Raw genomic sequence first — 17769 nt, 5'->3', positions numbered from 1 at the left:
TGCCAAAATAGGGATCTCTCTAATTTATTTATGCTTCATTGCCGGATTGGTCTTAGAGGCAAACCTGGGCACAGTTTCCACCTTTTCAGCCTTACTTCCCAAATAAATCATAACATCTTTCACAATAAAAACTGTCAATACTCATAGCTCTCAAATCAAGCCCCAAACTTTTTCCTTCCCGTGCATTTGTTCATGCCATTCTATCTATATAGAATAGCCTACCCTAAAAAAAAAAAAGTGGTATATTGATAATATGCGTTCAGTAGTGAAGTAATAGGCACTCCAATTACAAAAGATTCCTGGAAGTGAAATCTCCTACGGGTTTTAAACTAGCAGGTTCAACCATTTCAAACATAACTCATCACAGAGTTGATAAAGCAAGCATGAGACAGAAGGAACTTTAAAAAGAATTTACAACAAACTGTTAAAACAAAAAGACAGTAAAAAATGAAGGCTAACTCTGTGCCTAGAAAAGCAAGGCAATGGCTTAACAAGCAAGACAGTGGCAGAGTTTGGAGTTGTCAGGCTCGGTACATTAATTTGTGGTAACAAAGTTGTCTGTTTACTGGTCAGGAATACTTGAGGATTAAAGAGAGCCATGAAAAGTAAACCTAACTTTTTAAAGCAATGAATAAATGCTGTGAGATGAACTGTGTTGCCCAAAAAGATATGGTGAAGTCCTAACCTTAGTACCTATGAATGTGACCTTCTTTGGAAACAGTTTTTGCACAGCAAATCAGGTTAAAACAAAGTCATACTGGATAAGGGTAGGCCCTTCATTAACGACTGGTATCCTTATAAAGAGAGAGACACATGGAGACATACAGGGAAGGCCAGGAGAAGACAGGAAGAGATAAGTGCTGCTGCCACCAACTAAGAAACTCAGGACTGCCAGCAACCACCGGAGCTAGACTAGGAAGGACAGACTCTTCAGGGCCTCAAGGGGAGCAGGGCTCTGCCCACACCCTGATTTCAAATTTATAACTTCCCAGCACTGCGAGAATACTCTGCTGTCCTAAACCATCCAGTTTGTGCTACCTTGCAAAATGTAGCCCTGGAAAAGGAAAACAAGTAAAATTTCATATAGCCTGTAGACCAGTGAGTTCTAAAGTTACCAGATATGTACCATTCCTTTCAAGTCAATTCAAATGCCAAAACGACTTGAAGTCAGCCCCCAGAGAATTCATTCCTTGATATTCCAGTCATACAAACTCAAACATTCTTTCCCCATCCCAAAAGCATACAAAATGACAGATATGGAAAGAAAGAATTTTTGCTCAATTCTACCAATTTTCTTCAGGTGCTAGGTATACTTAAGTTTAGATAAATGAATGTTTGGTCTTGGTAAAAGAAAAAGCAACAAAGCCATGAGTTTACATCAAGGTTTAATAGATAATCATGGTTTTTAAAATGGAAACATTGTAACTAAAAAAACCTTTCACTTTCATGTCTCAAACCATCTATTAGAGGTACAACAAATGCCTATGTTCTAGTCCTAAATCCCAGTGCCTCAGAATGGGACTTTATTTAGAGACCGGGGCTTGCAGAGGTAATTAAGTTAGGATTAAGTCATCAGAGTGGGCCCTAATCCCATATGATTGTTACCTTGCAAAAGAGGTGAAATTCAGAGACAGACATGCACACAGGGAGAACTCCATACGAACATGAAGGTGACTATCTACAAGCCAGGGGGAGAGGCCTGGAACACATCCTTCCCTCACAGCCCTCAGAAAGACCCTGTGGACACCTTGATTTTAGACTTGACCTCCAGATCTGTGAGCCAATAAATTTGTTGTTTAGGCCACTCAGTTTGTGCTACTTTGTTACAGAAGCCCTAGGGAAACTAACACAACCTCAAATCCTAAAGGCAAGTTGGATAAGACACAAATTCTGGTTTCATGGATATAGTGCCAAATACAGTAGAAAACCAGAAGACCTAACCAAATGGGTAATTTACCCCAGGAATTCCCTGCTCTTATTCCTTATTCCTTATCAATCAGTCTGATTCTTTCAGTATGCATTCAACAAATACGTGAATATCTACTATACTCCAAATTCATCTTCCTTTATGCTCACAACCTTATCAACGTTTATAGGTTACACACAGGGAATCAGAAAGGTTGAGGCCAAGGTCACACAACTAGAAATGCTGGATCCAGTTAAGAGCCTGTGCTCTTCAACAGTTTATGCATTGCACTGTCTTCCTGAGATGGCTTAAAAACAATATAAACAAATAAATAAAACACCTGAACTGTTCTGTTTGTGGAGACTAAAGCCACATAGTCAAAATATTATGCAGCTGCCAAAAGACTATACTATTGTTACCACGGTACAAAAATCAAGTCAAATGGCAGAGAATGGAGAAGTGACACCCAGCCTGAGAAGGTGTCATATTACAAAACATCCCATTTCTAGAAATTATCTTCTTTTCCTACTTATAAGTTACTCTGAGCTCTAAAATACCCCTAAGAATACAAGAATATGTATGAAAAAAGTGAGCTTTTGTTAAACACTCTTCGAGTGCCTCCCCCAAAAGTTACTACAAATCCTCAGCACACCAGACAATACGCAAGAGATGCATGGAGCACTGGACCACTGGGAAAAGGGGGAGAGAACCCCAGGCATTCACAAACTCACAGCCAAATGACAACTGCTGCCTAGGATTCCTTAAAGCTTTCCTACTCACCGTGCACTGTGAGTTTCTGCTTGTGACAACAGAGCACTCTGGCCCAAGTGTCCCAAAACCAATAAGTAAACTAACTGAAGCAATTCTATGTAACCTTTCACCAAATTCTAGCAGCAAACCCATACTGTAAGCAATTTCTAGTTTTGGAAGCTAGAGCCCACTATTCCTTTGTAACATAGGAATCCTCTGCTTTATCGTAATTTGAGCATGCAGAGAAAAAAGTCCAGTGAATTCTACTCTCCACTAATATGACTGTATTGTGATTATGGTAATCTGATACTGGATGATCTAAGATTTTTAAATTTAAAGATATACTATGTAAGTTTAAAAATCCACAGATAAAAATATCTTCATCACAATGAGATTAAAAAGAACTAGAATTTCAGATCTTTAATTTTAGCAAGTCTCCTAATATTTATCAAAGTGTGGGTCTTACCAAACCAAATCTGGAAATTCGTATTTATAAGCAATGCTCAGGTTATTGCTAAGGTTTTTGTTTTATATAAAAATCAGGTCTTTCTACACATTTAAAACAGGTAAATTTTCTGGGATGCAAATTATATCTCAATAAAGGTGTTTTTAAAAATCAATTATTTCCTTCATTATACCTATTGTGATCCTAATGTGTATCTGTAATACCAAGGTCATAGTTTAAAACCCTACTGCTACCCTGTTGTACACACTGAAAAGCCGGATAAGGAAAAAGATAGGGATGAGGGTTTCTGAAGTTTTTTAGCTAAGCTCTTTTCCAAAAAGCACCAACAAATACCGTTTCTACTTAAACAAAGGCATTATAGTCTAGAAAAATATACCCTTAAATCAAAAGATAATAATTTGTCACCCAAACGAGCATAAAGAATCTACCATAGGCAATGACTGAAATGTTTCTCAGTTAACTAGGTTGATATGAGTTATTTTTAATTAAAAAGTCTGAATATTTCACAAGTAGGATATGAGTTATATCAAGCAAAATTCAGAACAGCTTTAAAATTCCCCAACTACTTAAATTTTAACAAATGCATATTTCCTCATTAGTCATAGAATAACAAGTGTTAAATCTGTTGGGGATGTTTGTAACTTCCAAAATTATTTTTAGAACAAATGCATTTTAATATAACAACAGCACTGAGTCTTCTTATAAATATCACAACATCCACAGTGTCTATGCCATATGTTAAAGATTTTCATTTCAATTGATATGATTACATTTTCAATTAAACGGTGAAGGAAAAGACAGGTAGCACTGCAATTATGTACCTAAACAGAATGTATATTTTAAGTTTTTTATCCCAAGTTTAAAGATAGTAAAATTGTAGGGGCTTGCTGATAAGCCTTGCTAAGTACAAAGTTGTATAAAAAAATACTAAGCTACTCATTTAAACCTTCAAGATTCAGTGTCTGATACAGTCTCCCCAAACTTCTAACTAAAGCAGAGAGGCTCTAAACATTTTGTATTCACTTCATACACGAGATTTAGGTTAACACAAAATCAGAAGCCTAAGACTTCTTTTATTTAAGATTTTATTTATTTATTTATTTATTTGGGCGGGGTGGGGGCGGGCAAAGAGCAAGGGAGAGAGAAAAAATCACAAGCAGAATCCCTACTGAGCACAAAGCCCAATGCCAGGCTTGATCTCAGGATCCTGAGATCATGACCTAAGCTGAAATCAACAGTCAGATGCTTAACTGATTGAGCCACCCAGGCGTTCCTTTTTTAATTTATTACACACACACATTATGGTCATTATGGTTAGTATACACAACTGATTTTTATGTTAATCAAAACTCTAAGAATGCAATCTAATCTTTTCTAATATTTTTTTCTAATGAATCATAAACTAAAATCTGATGCTGTAAGATTTCAATGTATTACTAAATTTTCCTCAAGTTCAAAGATAGGACATTATTACTAATGCATGGAAGAAAAAAAAGCCCAGCAACTTTCTGTGATATTATACACAAAGAAGAACCTGTAAATCTGTATACATTTGTACTATTCATTTTATTACTGCAACTACTGAAACTCATTTACTCCTGAGAATTCAAAAGAATCAGTGGAAAATTATCTTTTATGGAAATACTCAATTGTTTAGCAAGGCTGAAATACAATGCAATTTTAAGTTAAAAAAATTAAGACTGGTGGAATCAACTGCCACCCCAACAAAAGCTCAGCAGCCAAACCACACTTAATTAAACTCACCCCTTCCTAATGTCCTCAGAACCACTGGACACAAAGCTTTTAAAACTGTTCAGCCCTGTGCACACCGATGTTTATTGTAGTATTATTTATAATAGCCAAATTATGGAAGCAGCCCAAGTTTCCACTGATAGATGGAGAAAGAAGTTATGATACACACATACATACACACACACACACACACACACACACACATATATACATACAATGGAATATTATTAAGCCATTAAAAAGAATGAAATCTTGCCATTTGCAACAGCATGGATGGATCTGGGGGGTATTTTATGCATGCTAAGTGAAATAAGTCAAAGAAAGACAAATACCATATAATTTCACTCATATGTGGAATTTAAGAAACAAAACAAAGGAGCAGGGCGCCTGGGTGGCTCAGTTGGTTAAGCGACTGCCTTCGGCTCAGGTCATGATCCTGGAGTCCTGGGATCAAGTCCCGCATCGGGCTCCCTGCTCAGCAGGGAGTCTGCTTCTCCCTCTGACCCTCTTCCCTCTCGTGCTCTCTATCTCTCATTCTCTCTCTCTCAAATAAATAAATAAAATCTTTAAAAAAAAAAAAAAAAAAAAAAAAAAAAAAAAAAAAAGGAGCAAAGGGGAGAAAGACAAACCAAGCAACAGACTCTTAACCAAAGAGAACAGATGGTTACTGGAGGGAAGGTGGACGGGGGATGGGTTAAATAGGCGATGGGGATTAAGGACTGCGCTTGTCTCAATGAACACTGGGTGATGTATAGATTTGCTGAGTCACTATACTGTAAACCTGAAGCTAATATAATACTGGATGTTAAATATACTGTAATTAATTTTTTTTTTTTTTTTTACTTGTCCAGCCCTTAGCCAGCATGTACCCTATCAGGGCCGGCAACAAAAAGAGCAGCAATATTTCTACGCTGCTGAAATAGAGAATAGAGGCTGCTTACTGAGTTACACAGAGACGAATGGACACGAGGGAAAAGAGGAGGATGAGCTGTGTTCAGGGGAGAAAACCGTGCTGAGCGCTCAAAGAGCTAACGGAGGCGCGCTCAGGTGACAGCTCAAGTGCAGACGCCTCTCACTTCTGTGAGATAAGGCCGTTCATCAGCAAGTTTACTTAAGTATTTTATCTGCCGCCAGCAAAACATTGTTCCTTCACAAACACACATAATAATGAGACTTCAAAAAAGACAGCAAGAGATAAGTTAATAGTTAAGCTCTACATGAGATATTTTAGATTACATATGTGCAGCTGCCTTAATTTCTACTTGCAAACTGCAGAATTAAGCATGTCTACCCAGGAGTTATAGAACAGGCTACAACCTCTCAACAAAATACAGTACGACAATCTCTTCCCCCAGCTAGAAAGCGGTACAAGACAGCTAAGGACATAAGTACAGGACAGTGTATACCATGGTTAAGACACACAATCATCTTTAGATCCCTAAGCTTTAAAGTAAGATTTTTTTTCCCTAACATCTCATAAATTGTCATAGCATCAGATCAAACAGTAAGAGACTGTCTAGCTTTGTTTTTTTCTTGCTATATTGGAATGTTTCAAACGCTACTATAAATACATGGACTGCCATTTGAGTCTCACACAGTTCTTGTCACGCATTTGTCGTGGTGGTATTTGTTTTAGTAATGCCCCACCTGCTCATCTTCGGTTCTTCAGCCTATTCAATCCTTAAAAGGACATGTTCCTCAAGGATCTGCCCTCAGCCTCTCGTCTTTACAGCCTATCCTTTAGTAACTTTGCCCAGTATCAATTCCCTACAAATGCACTCTGAATGTCCTTTCAGGCATCACACACTTATTACAGCCTAACGTCGGCTCACTTTCCATCTTAATTTGCTCTTCCTCCAGAAAGGAAATTCCTCCCCATATCAAACTGGAGCAATTCGCCCAAACCACCAAACCTGAAAACTTCAGAGTGAATCCTGACTCCTCCTTCTCCCTCCACCCCTCATCCAATTAATTCTATCAACTGTACTTCCCCAGTAGTATACAGACTGGTCCACTGCAATCTACCGCACTGCCATCATCCAAGTCCAAAGCCCATCACTCTGAATACTGTACTTCAATAACCTCTAACTGTTCTCCCTCCAACCTCACTTATGTGTTTCCATAGCAACCAATGTTTCTCTTTTAGTAATCTGAGTCATTCTACAAATATACAAGGAATGTGTACCATGGGCCAAGCACTGTATCAAAAGCTATATATGGCGGCAAAGGAAACAGGTATAAGTGCTTATAAAAAGCTCCCTGTCTGGTGAGTGTAATTATGTGCTCTTGACTTGTCTTCCCCACCAGACTAAGCTTCAAGAGAGCAGGCATGACATCCACAATGATGTCCATCATGCCCAGTATGAGGATACTGTGTCCTCAGTGTCTATAAAAACTGGCACATAGCAAGGACTGAATAAATGTGTTAAGGCAAAATTACCAAACACACACATACTCACAGCCTTAAAGTCTTCACTTTCCCCAGTACCAATGACTTACTTCAACTGGCTGCTGGTTACTTCCACCTGTATGACTCACTTCAAACCCTTTCCCCAAATCCATGCTTCTCCTATGACTCCTCAGACATCTGAGGCCATCTTCCACTCACATTCCCCCTGCAATCTCTCCTCTAAACTCCACAACACAGTTCCTTGGGTGCTCACCATTTCCTTCTTTGTTTTACAGCCATCTACACAAGGTTCTGTAGACTCCTTAAAGCTAGAGACTGCTTTACTTATCTCTATATTCCCCACCTAGCAGTGCACATGTGGACACTAAAATAACTTGCTGAATGATGAATCCCTAAGAGAAATCCAAACAGAACACAAGGAAAGCTGAAAGGTGACTCCAAGAGCACACCGACAGCACCTGTGACTGAAAGGACTACAAGGGGAGATTAGACAATTCCATTCCTGGGGATCATCACAGCAAAACAGGTGAGACACCATCAGGTCAAATGGTTTTGGTTTTTGCCTCTAGGCGCCTAAGCTTTTGATTCTAAAATACCTTATGTTTTTGTCAGAGGACATATTCTACTGTCTGAGACTATAAATTTCAAATTTTTTAGAAGCAGCCAACATTATTTCCCTACTGAAATCAAATGCAGAATCCCCCAATAAAAAGAGCCACTCCAGCTGAAGCTGGATCAGGTAGAGAACCCCACCTGCTCACACAACAGTCCTTATTATATGTCCACAGAAGACATTTCAGAAATTTCAGCTCTAAAGGTAGCTCAAGCTTCCCTTGTGCCACCCTCTGATGTGGCACATCACATTCCATGTTGTGTCACATGGAACTCTCAGGAACTATCGAGAATCCTGTGCCAGGGAATGGAGCTTTTGTAAAGGTAATATAAATAGAACTGACCTGCAACAAGCATCCATCACTCTCTTCTTGCACCCGAACTGCTACATTTCATGAACCTGGTGCAGTAAGACAAACCTGGGAGGGCTTCCCAAAGGTGCTTCCATCCTTAGAAGACCAAGAAAAGAACCAGGATGGAACCAAGGGAAAAGGTGGCAAGGAGTAGACAAGTCCCCTAAGTCTGTTTCTAATTGGGGCTGCGAAGTGAAGAAGAAACTGGCCCGCTGAAGTCTACAGAGTACAGCCCAGCTAAGAGAAGAGAGGAAATGCATAGAGGACTCAGACCCCAAATCCCTGCTACTGTACATCTGCCTGGAGTGCTCTTCTCTCTGCAGAAGCCCTCCTGGAACCATACATAGCAAGTGGTAATAATCTAAGAGGCAACTATCTTGTCCTTACAACATGCTGATGTTGATAACATGTTCATGAAGTATTTCTACCTCTAAAGCACAATTACATAAATCCTACTGCATCTAAGTATTCCTGAGTTTCCACTTAATACAAAAAACACCTAGTAAAAATACTTATAACTAAGCTCAAAAATCCGTTTGAGTCATATATCATAAATTCATAAATGGGCCACTCATTTCAATTTCTAGCCCCGACACAGTACCTTTTGCAAAGTTTATGAAGCTCCAGGAATTGACGATGGCAAACTTTAACACTTTATATTTGATTTTGTCTGCCCAGCAGGAGCGAGATCCATTTAAAGTCAAGTGCAACCACAGCACAGAGAACTTTGTAGCAAATTGCCAAGACAGCTGTTCAAAAAGCCAATTAAATACCAGGGGTGTGAAGAACACTTAGCATTACCCAGAAAACTACTGCAGCAGGAACACCCTTAAGTTCAGGTAGTGAAAAGAAAATGGTATAGCTGAATAACCCACCAACTAAGAATAAAAACAAACTAAATAAATAAATAAAAAGCATTAAGGACAAGTCTTCTTGAAGACGGTATAGCAAAATATTTAATGCCTAATTTTAGAATACAGCAAACTCTTAATTCAGAAGTACAATGAAAAAAACCTGAGTAGTGATTCCTTCTTTAATAAAAGTAGAATCATGCTATCTCATAATACCTGAAGCTAAAAAGCAGTAAATATATATGCAAAAGGAAGACTATGACAGCCTACATGGAAAGAGGAAAAATTATAATAGCTCCTGTTTGCTTTAGAGCATATGCGAGAGCAGGCTCATCTCAAGAACTGAATGAACCTGACAAATAAAAATGATGAGAGAATTTTGACAGGTTTGACATATTAATCATAGGAGAAACTGCCAACATTCATTTTACGATCATAGTCGCCTAGAATTGTGTTCTACAACACACAACTGTTCCAAACACACACACACACACACACACACACCCCACCTACAAACTCCCAATAAAGTGAACCCACACATAATGATTCATCTCAACCTTTCAGGTTTTCATGATTGAAACCACCACTTAATAAATCAGATTATTTCTTCCTCCTTTCAGAATAAAATACCAATGATAAAAAAAGCCCCATTATTTTACTTCCTATTCAAAAACATTATTCACCAACCACTGCTCAATGTACCTCACAGAATTTTACATCACCTAGCATATGATAGCAATAGCAATAACACAACAAATGCAATGGTTTCCTATATACAGTCAACACTATTTGATCAATTAAAATTCTCTTCTGTGGGCTAAAGGAAAAGCCAGTTCAGGACAATAGTCTAATGTTTCATTTCAGGTTTTTTAAATTTATTTATTTTTTTAAAATCTCTTAAAGCTGTAAAAAACCTGAAGCATCCTTTTCTGATTGCAGAATATATGCTAACTATAGAAAATCTGAAAAACACAAAAGAAAATAAAAATAATTCATGAGCTCTAAGACCACGACCCAGGCAGAAGGCAGACACTTAACCAACTGAGACACCCCTAAACTTCTGCCTTTTGTACTGTACCTCACTGCCTTTACCTGTTATTAAAAAGTCTTTGGTACTCTGACAATCCGAAACTGATTTCAGCTTTTAATTAGCATTTCCTTATTAATGAAATTTAGTCATTTCCCCCAAAACCTTTATCATTTGTTTGTACCGAGACTTTTATAAGCATAGGTATATGTTTTAACCACATAGGATTGGTGTTTTGTTTCTGATTTGTATAAATACTATAAATATTGATTTTTTATATTTGATATTAACTTTAAATCCTTTAAATCTTTAACCACAGATTTTTGTAACACTTCTATCCCACAGCCTTCTAACCCCTATCAAGGCAATATGAAGGTATGTAGTTTTGAACACCCATCCAGTATTCAGACAACCTAGGTTCTAGTAGCACACCATTACCCAGCCGAACGGCACACTCAACCCACTCGGTTTAACCTTTTTCTTAATGATTGCATTAAATGTTCTTTATAGCTATAAAATTCAATTCGATTTCATTTTTCCTTTTCTTAAGCTCCTTCTCTGGTGATCTACAATTCCTAAATTAACTATCTTCATATATACTGAATTTAGAAAAGCCTTACCGAATATTCATCTACATTATAATTAAAAGATTTCATTAGGCTAGCAGAGAGGTAAGAAAATAAAAAGCATGTAAAAGATTAGGGGGAAATAAAGTAGAAGAAAAAAGTACTTAGAATGGGGTGCCTGGGTGGCTCAGTATGTTAAGCGCCAGCTCTTGATTCCAGCTCAGGTCATGATCTCAGGGTCCTGGATTGAGCCCTGCATGGGGCTCCCTGCTCAGTGGGCAGTCTGTTTGTCTCCCTCCCTCTCCCTCCGCCCTACCCCCTGCTCACGTGTACTCTCTTAAATAATCGTTAAAAAAAGAGTACTTAGTATATAAACATATATAAATATACATACAAATATACAAAATACATATAAAATATATAAACATTTTTTAAATTAAAAAAACAAAAATTAGAACCAGAAACTCTTCTGAATCTTTAAAAAATAATGGCATGATATATTTGGAAAATAATGATATTCTTCTACAACTTGAATTACAAACCTTTTGGCCAAAGAACAACTGTCACTCTGGCAATCTCCATTTTTCCAGGGGATACATCTCAGTATGCTTTTGAATCTCCTGAAACTATATGCAAAACTTTGTGTGAAAATCTGCATCTTCTGGGGAAGAATAATCATGGTGTTCATCAGATTGTCAACAGGGTTCATTTTGCAAAAATATTTAAGAATCCCTAACCTAGACAAACAGCTCATGTCTTAGCTAGTGGTCTACCCTTTCCTCCTTCAAGTGGTGGGGGCCATTCTGGGATTTTCTGTGCCTTTCTCTCCATTTCTGAGAATGTCAGGGACTAGTTTACTTCAATGTCATCAATAAAAACCTTTCTATTACCCCTATAGGTTAAAGAGGTAAGCATTTCCTACACAGGGGCTCCTCCAAAGGAGTTTGAAGTGGAGTTTGTAACAGAACTGGTTGTTCCTACAGAACAATGTATGATTCAGAAATACAATAAAAATACCTATGTAGCAGCTCTTTCTGTTTGTGGGTCCTGTCCCCTGCTTTAATTAAATCACCTTTTTTGCACCAAAAAAAGTAAAATAAAAATACCTGCACAGTGATTCCTTCTGTAATAAAAATTGGAATCATGTTACCTAATAAGACCTAAAAGTAGGCAGCAGTAAACAAATATGCAAAGGGAGAGCATGACAGAGTACATGAAATCAGATTTGTCCTCTGCAATCCATCACATTCCTACTGAAACCCCATTCATGACAACTGGGTCATTCCATACCACAGCAGAGCTATGTAATGGGTAAAATGTAGCTTTCTCCTAAGAACTAGGACCTTCATTTTTGACTCGGAAAAAAAAGGGCCTCTGCCACCCAAAACAAAGGACTTTTTTTTTTTTTTAGAGGGATCTGTGGGCTGAGGAGGGGACAGAGAGGCAACACTGAAAACCGCAGCCTAGAGAGCCAGAGAAGGATGGCTGAAGTTGTTTTTGTTTCAAGCTGCTCACTCCAAATTACCCCCAATGGCAGGCAAGTTCCCCAGAATGCTGGACTAACTCCTCCCACCTACCCCTTTATCCCCATAGTACAGCTTTGCAAGGTACTCAGAACTGTGGAAATCCTGAGATGGAAAAGCAAGGTATGGACAAAGGGGAAGCTGCCCAGGGTTCCTGAAGGACTGTAACAGGGTCAACCCGAATTCAGGGTCAGGAAAGACCCTGCCTTGACCCAACAGGTCACTGCTGACTCAATCAGCCCTGCACACTCCTTTGGGCCTTCTGGTTGAGAAGGCAATCTCTGGGGAGCAGGCTGCAGGGACCCTGGATAGGAAAGCAGGCCACCCCGTGTCAAGCACAGCCTAATCTACAACATTTCAATCTTTGAACCAGTGGTTTTCAACCCAGGGACAATTATGAGCGCCAGGGGGCATTTGGCAATGTCTGGAGACAGTTCTGATGGTCAAGACTTTGGGGAACAGGGGGATTTACTACAAGCCTTTAGTGGATAAAGGCTAGAGTTGCTGTTAAACATCTCAAGACAAAGCACACGACAGCCCGGTACCTCCCAAACAAAAAATTGTCCAATCCATCAAAAGAGAAAAGTTCAAGAAATCCTGATTAAGACTATGATTTGCAAGCTTCCATTTTTATTCTTGTCTCAGGCCTCACAAATGTTATAAGCACCTAATCCTAAATTATAGAACTCTTATAACACCGTTTTAATGGAAAAAAAAGTTTATTTCAGGTTTTAGTATCCAAAGAATAATTTCTGTGACTCCAGTTAAGATTCATTCATTTATTCAACATTTACCAAGCACCTATTAAATTGTAATTAAGCACAGTGCTAAGCAAAAGTAATGGTGTTAAAAGAAATTGATGGTATCTGGTAGATTCAATCCTGCCTGGCTCAGACCAGTGCAGTAAGAAAAAAGAACTGGGACTCTGAAGTCACACGCATCTAGTTCTGATCCCATATTCCACCATTTATTGTCATTAGGCAAGTTATTTAACTTCCCTGAACTTCAATCTCTCTATTTCTATGTCAAATAGGGCCTCCCACAAAGGAAAAGATAATAACATAACTCATGTAAAGCACAAAGTATACTGCCTGGCACACAACAGTATTCAATTATTAATTATCTATTACTAATAGCAAGTTTTCATTTTTTGTAAAGTAATCAGTATGCTGGAAATGGCTAGTATGCCTATAAAAAGAAGAGTCATTGTTACTGTGATTGTGACAGCTTGAACACAATTTTAATCAAGTTCATTGCATGGCATATTAAGATCCTTCAAATTCTGGCTCCCATCTCCTCCAGCTTTATCTTCCACCACCTACATCATCTTTAATATCATATGTCCCATGAGTGGGAACAGACTGAAAGATGAGATCTGGTAGTAACCAGTGTCAAGCCAAAGGTCACTGTGAGTAAGACAATTCTTTAGCTCTAACTCTGGCAGTAAACATAGGTACTCGGTGGAAGGGCGAGGAGGGGCATAGAGAACAAATGAACACAAAAGGCTCCCAAGTCAGGAACAGGTCATTTGCTTGCAATGCATTTCTAAATGGAAACACTTCAACCAGCTTCCAGCTTTCACTTCACAATTTCTCAGTATTTTGCACCTCTTTCTTAAGAATGGACTGAAAAATAAGTCAAATATAATCAGCCCATCAGTGGAAAAAAACAAACATGGAATGACCACATTACCATAGCCTAACAAATTTGACCAGATATCAATGCCAACATCTAAGTGAGAAAAGAAAGCCTTAACCACAAATTACTGAAAGTATAGTTATTTATAGCCAACAATGGTTAAGCGTTTCAGTTCCCCTTAGCCATACACAATACCTTTACATAGATCATAAAAGAACACATCTTACTGGACCTGTTTTTAGGCAAACTGTCAGCTACGGAACCCCTTTCGTAAAGTAGTTTACTAAAAAAGAAGTCTGTGCCTATACAACCAAGTATCTATTGGGCACATCAGTGAAATCCTCAGCCTTCTTTGCCCAGAGTACTGTGACAAGACAGAACGAAAGGCAAAAATGTTAAATTTTCTTGTAAGCTCACATGTCTGACTTAAGTTTTGGCTAAGCTTACTTTTGTCTTCATGTAACCTCAGGGAAAAAAGTGGGGGGAGAGGGTAAACCATGATCAACTTAGTGCTGAAAAACCAAAAATAAACTTCATCTATGCCCCTTGTGGTTAAGGATTATAGGGAGGAGATCTACGTTCAAGTCCTGGTTCTATCCCATGTGTGACCTTAGCCAAGTTACTGAAACTCACTGAGTCTCAGTCTCCTAATATGAAAAAGAAAAGAAAATGATTGGATTAAGAAGTTTTAACATTTCTTTCACTCAAATTCTTCTTTTTTTTCATTATTAACATATAACGTATTATTTGTTTCAGGGGTACAAGTCTGTGATTCATCAGTCTTACACAATACACAGCGCTCACCACAACACATACGCTCTTCCACTCAAATTCTTATTCAGTGTTAGAAAATCTTTAATATCAAAATGTTTCTTAATGGTCCTTTGAAACAACAGGAAGAAATAAAGGCCTCTAGAGAAATGATGTATCAAATTATACGTTTGTAGGTTTGAAAAGATCATTTAGTGAAACACTCTTGAAATCTGTGCTTAGTGATTATTGCAAACTACTGGCTGCAAATAGAGTGACATAACCACAAAACTGCTCCTGTGTCGCAGTAGCTTCCCGTCAGGCACCCTTCCAGGTAGTTGCTTTCTGAAAAAGTTTATGGCTCTCCAAAATAATTCCAATGAAGCTACCATTACCATTCATGAGATAATGCAACTGCTTAGCCTTCAGGGTATACCATGCTCCATCAGATTCTGCTTATTAACATCAGTTTCAGTGACTTGAGAGTATCAATATTCCAAATAAGCAATGAAACAGCAATACTAGAATAATTCTAGTATAATTCTGGAGCAAGGGTCACTTTCAGAATTAGAGTCTGAGAGGCCCTAGTGATCATCTCCAACAGAAAAGCATTACATTTATTCATTAAAGCCTTTAACTGGCTGAGATTACAAAAGAGCCTCTGAACTCATCTGACATTAAAAAAAGCCACCACCACAAAAACAATTTATTTGGAGAGATTTCTTCCTAAAAACATCCCCAAAGGGGAAAAAGAAATTCCGAAAGAAAGTAATAATTTTGCTGTCTCCGCTTATGTTGAAATTTATTCTACATGCAGAGTTCCCGAGAAGTACTACTGTCTGCTGAACTATCCCAGCAATTTTTGGTGGTTCTGGCCATAAAAAGAGACAAAAGGGAACATGAACACCACTTCACAGCAGTACTACCAGCTGGTACTACACTTCATGCAATCATTGAAACTGTACCATAATAAATATTAAGAACAGTAATGATAGATAATTCAAACGTTTCACTTGCCTTCCAATCAGGTCATAAAATCTGTATTCTTAACTATGCAAATACAGCATGGTTCATTTTGCATTGTAAATCATATATTTTAAAAGAAACAAGTTTTCTAAATCCACTCCATGAAGCTAATCTTAGAACTAAAAATCTGTTTAATTTCACAACATACTTATTTTGCCATTTCACCAATAAATTCCATTTGAAGTCTTAACTTTCAAGAATAGGTTTTTATTCCTTCCCTTTTCCTTTCTCAGATGGTAAGAGTAGCACAATGTTAATCTAAAATATTCCTGACTGACATGAATTTAGAAATAGTGATTATAATTATGACACTCCTCTAGTCTAGAGGAATCCAATGAAAATATAAACTGCTGACATATTAAATGAATACAAAATTCAAGACCATGAGTTAAGAACACACAAATTACTGTGTTCATAAAACAAAATCCACCTTACCCACATATGTAGGAGCAGTTAAAAGTAATCGTTTCATCAAGATCATTCACAGCATTACATAAACCTTTCTAATAACTAGAAGTAATTCCTCTTTACCACCAATACACAAAACACGCATTTGAGGCTGCCCTGGAAATCCAGTGTCCCGTACGTCTACCAAAATAAGGATGGTGAGGAGTTAGGAATTCAAAGAAATGTGAGCTAATTAGGAGTGTATTTACAAGTGGTTACAGATTTTACAATATGGAACACTTACTCAAAAGCGCCCTAATTGAAAACAATCTTTAATCAATCATCATCCTGCTTCCTCCCGTCCAAGATTAGCGAGTCTCTATGGGCCCCTGGGTTTAAAGTCACACTGCAGTTCTCTGGGTCGTCCTGAAATGGGTCATTAGTAATATTGCCCTACCCGGTTTGTCCCAAACGTCCCCCAAATCCACTGTTTTTCAAACTTTAGGGTCTCTCAATAACACCAAGACCTCTTATTAAGCACGCAGAGTCAGGGGCCCAAGCCGCGGAGTCTTATTCAGTGTGCCTAGGGAGGAACCCTAAACAACATTTTTAATCAGCAGCCACGTGAATCTGAAGCAGGTGCTCCAACAGCTTTTGGGGGCACAGAAGCCTAACAAGTTCCCAAAAGAGCACCTACTTCAGCCACCCCGGCGCGTTACGGACGGGGAGAGTCAAGGCTACGGGAACTTCGCGTGCCTCGAGGAGGGACTCTGGACCGGGCCCGGATCCCCCTGAACCGTGCGTGCGTCCCTCTAGGCGATGCCTGCTCCCGGAGGAAGTGAGTACGTGACGCGACCGCGCTTATTTTCAGCATTTCCACAAAGTCCCCCCTGGCTCTGTAAAGAGCTGGGGAAAGAGAGTGGACTTTGTGAAGTCCCACAGGTCTAGGTTACTCCAGCTCAGCCACTTACTAGCCGAGCGTCCTTAACGTTCGGGCCTCAGTTTCCCCGTTTGTGCAACGGGATCACACCACCCCGCGGGAAGGCTAAGCCGAAACGAAAGTAACTCGGCGGGTCACCGGCACTTCCTGCCTCTCCCGTGCCCGGCCCGGCTTCCCCGCAGCCGCAGCGGGCCACCCCGGAGTCCGCGCCGAGCGGGCCGCGGCCTCGCAACGCCCCCCGCCCGGCCCGACCCTCGGCCGGACACTCACGGGTAGGCATGGTGACCCCGAGCCGCGCTCGCCGCCGCAGGGAGGCTCAGCGGGGCCGCGCAGGGCGCGCCGACCGCACCATGGCGGGCCGGCGCCGGGTCACGGAGACCCGGACCAGGCGAAAGGAGGAGGGCGGAGGGAACAGACGCGGAACCCCTGGCTCACTCAAAGAAGCCAGCGACAGCAGCCACCGCCGGCCCAGCTGCGCGCCGGACGCCTCGTTGGGCGTCCCCACGCCCTGGCGTCAGCACGTCGCCGACGCCCCGGCCCCGCCCCCGCCCTGTGGCCGAGCTCCGCCCAGGAGAGGTCCGGCGCGGGCAGGGGGCGGGGACTAGGGGAGGGCAGTCAGTCGCCTGGAATAAATTGGGGCTCTGTTTTGTGGCAAAGCCCTAGTGATTTGAGTCATATTCGTTTCCATGAGCCCTTACTCGCTGTGCATTAGCGATATTCACGTTTTACACTTGCACCGCTTTATGATGTTTGTGAGGGTATGCATGTTTGCTTTAAGTGCATGGAATACCCGTAGGCTTTTTTTGTATGAG

The 17769-nt window shown here is 39.8% G+C and overlaps 1 protein-coding gene across 1 annotated transcript in view; it reads right to left on the bottom strand.

The window, feature by feature from the left end:
- Nucleotides 1-17454, bottom strand: part of EFR3A (EFR3 homolog A) — a 113425-nt gene extending 95971 nt beyond the window's left edge. Inside the window, exon 1 of the mRNA XM_027606399.2 lies at nucleotides 17228-17454. Coding sequence (XP_027462200.1) covers nucleotides 17228-17237 — 10 coding nt within the window. The 5' untranslated portion in view covers nucleotides 17238-17454. The remainder of the gene's footprint in view (nucleotides 1-17227) is intronic.
- Between the last annotated feature and the right edge of the window lie 315 nt (nucleotides 17455-17769).

The sequence above is a fragment of the Zalophus californianus genome, chromosome 4 (assembly GCF_009762305.2).
Source record: "Zalophus californianus isolate mZalCal1 chromosome 4, mZalCal1.pri.v2, whole genome shotgun sequence".
Lineage (NCBI taxonomy): Eukaryota > Metazoa > Chordata > Mammalia > Carnivora > Otariidae > Zalophus > Zalophus californianus.
This window is presented reverse-complemented; position numbering and strand designations above follow the sequence as displayed.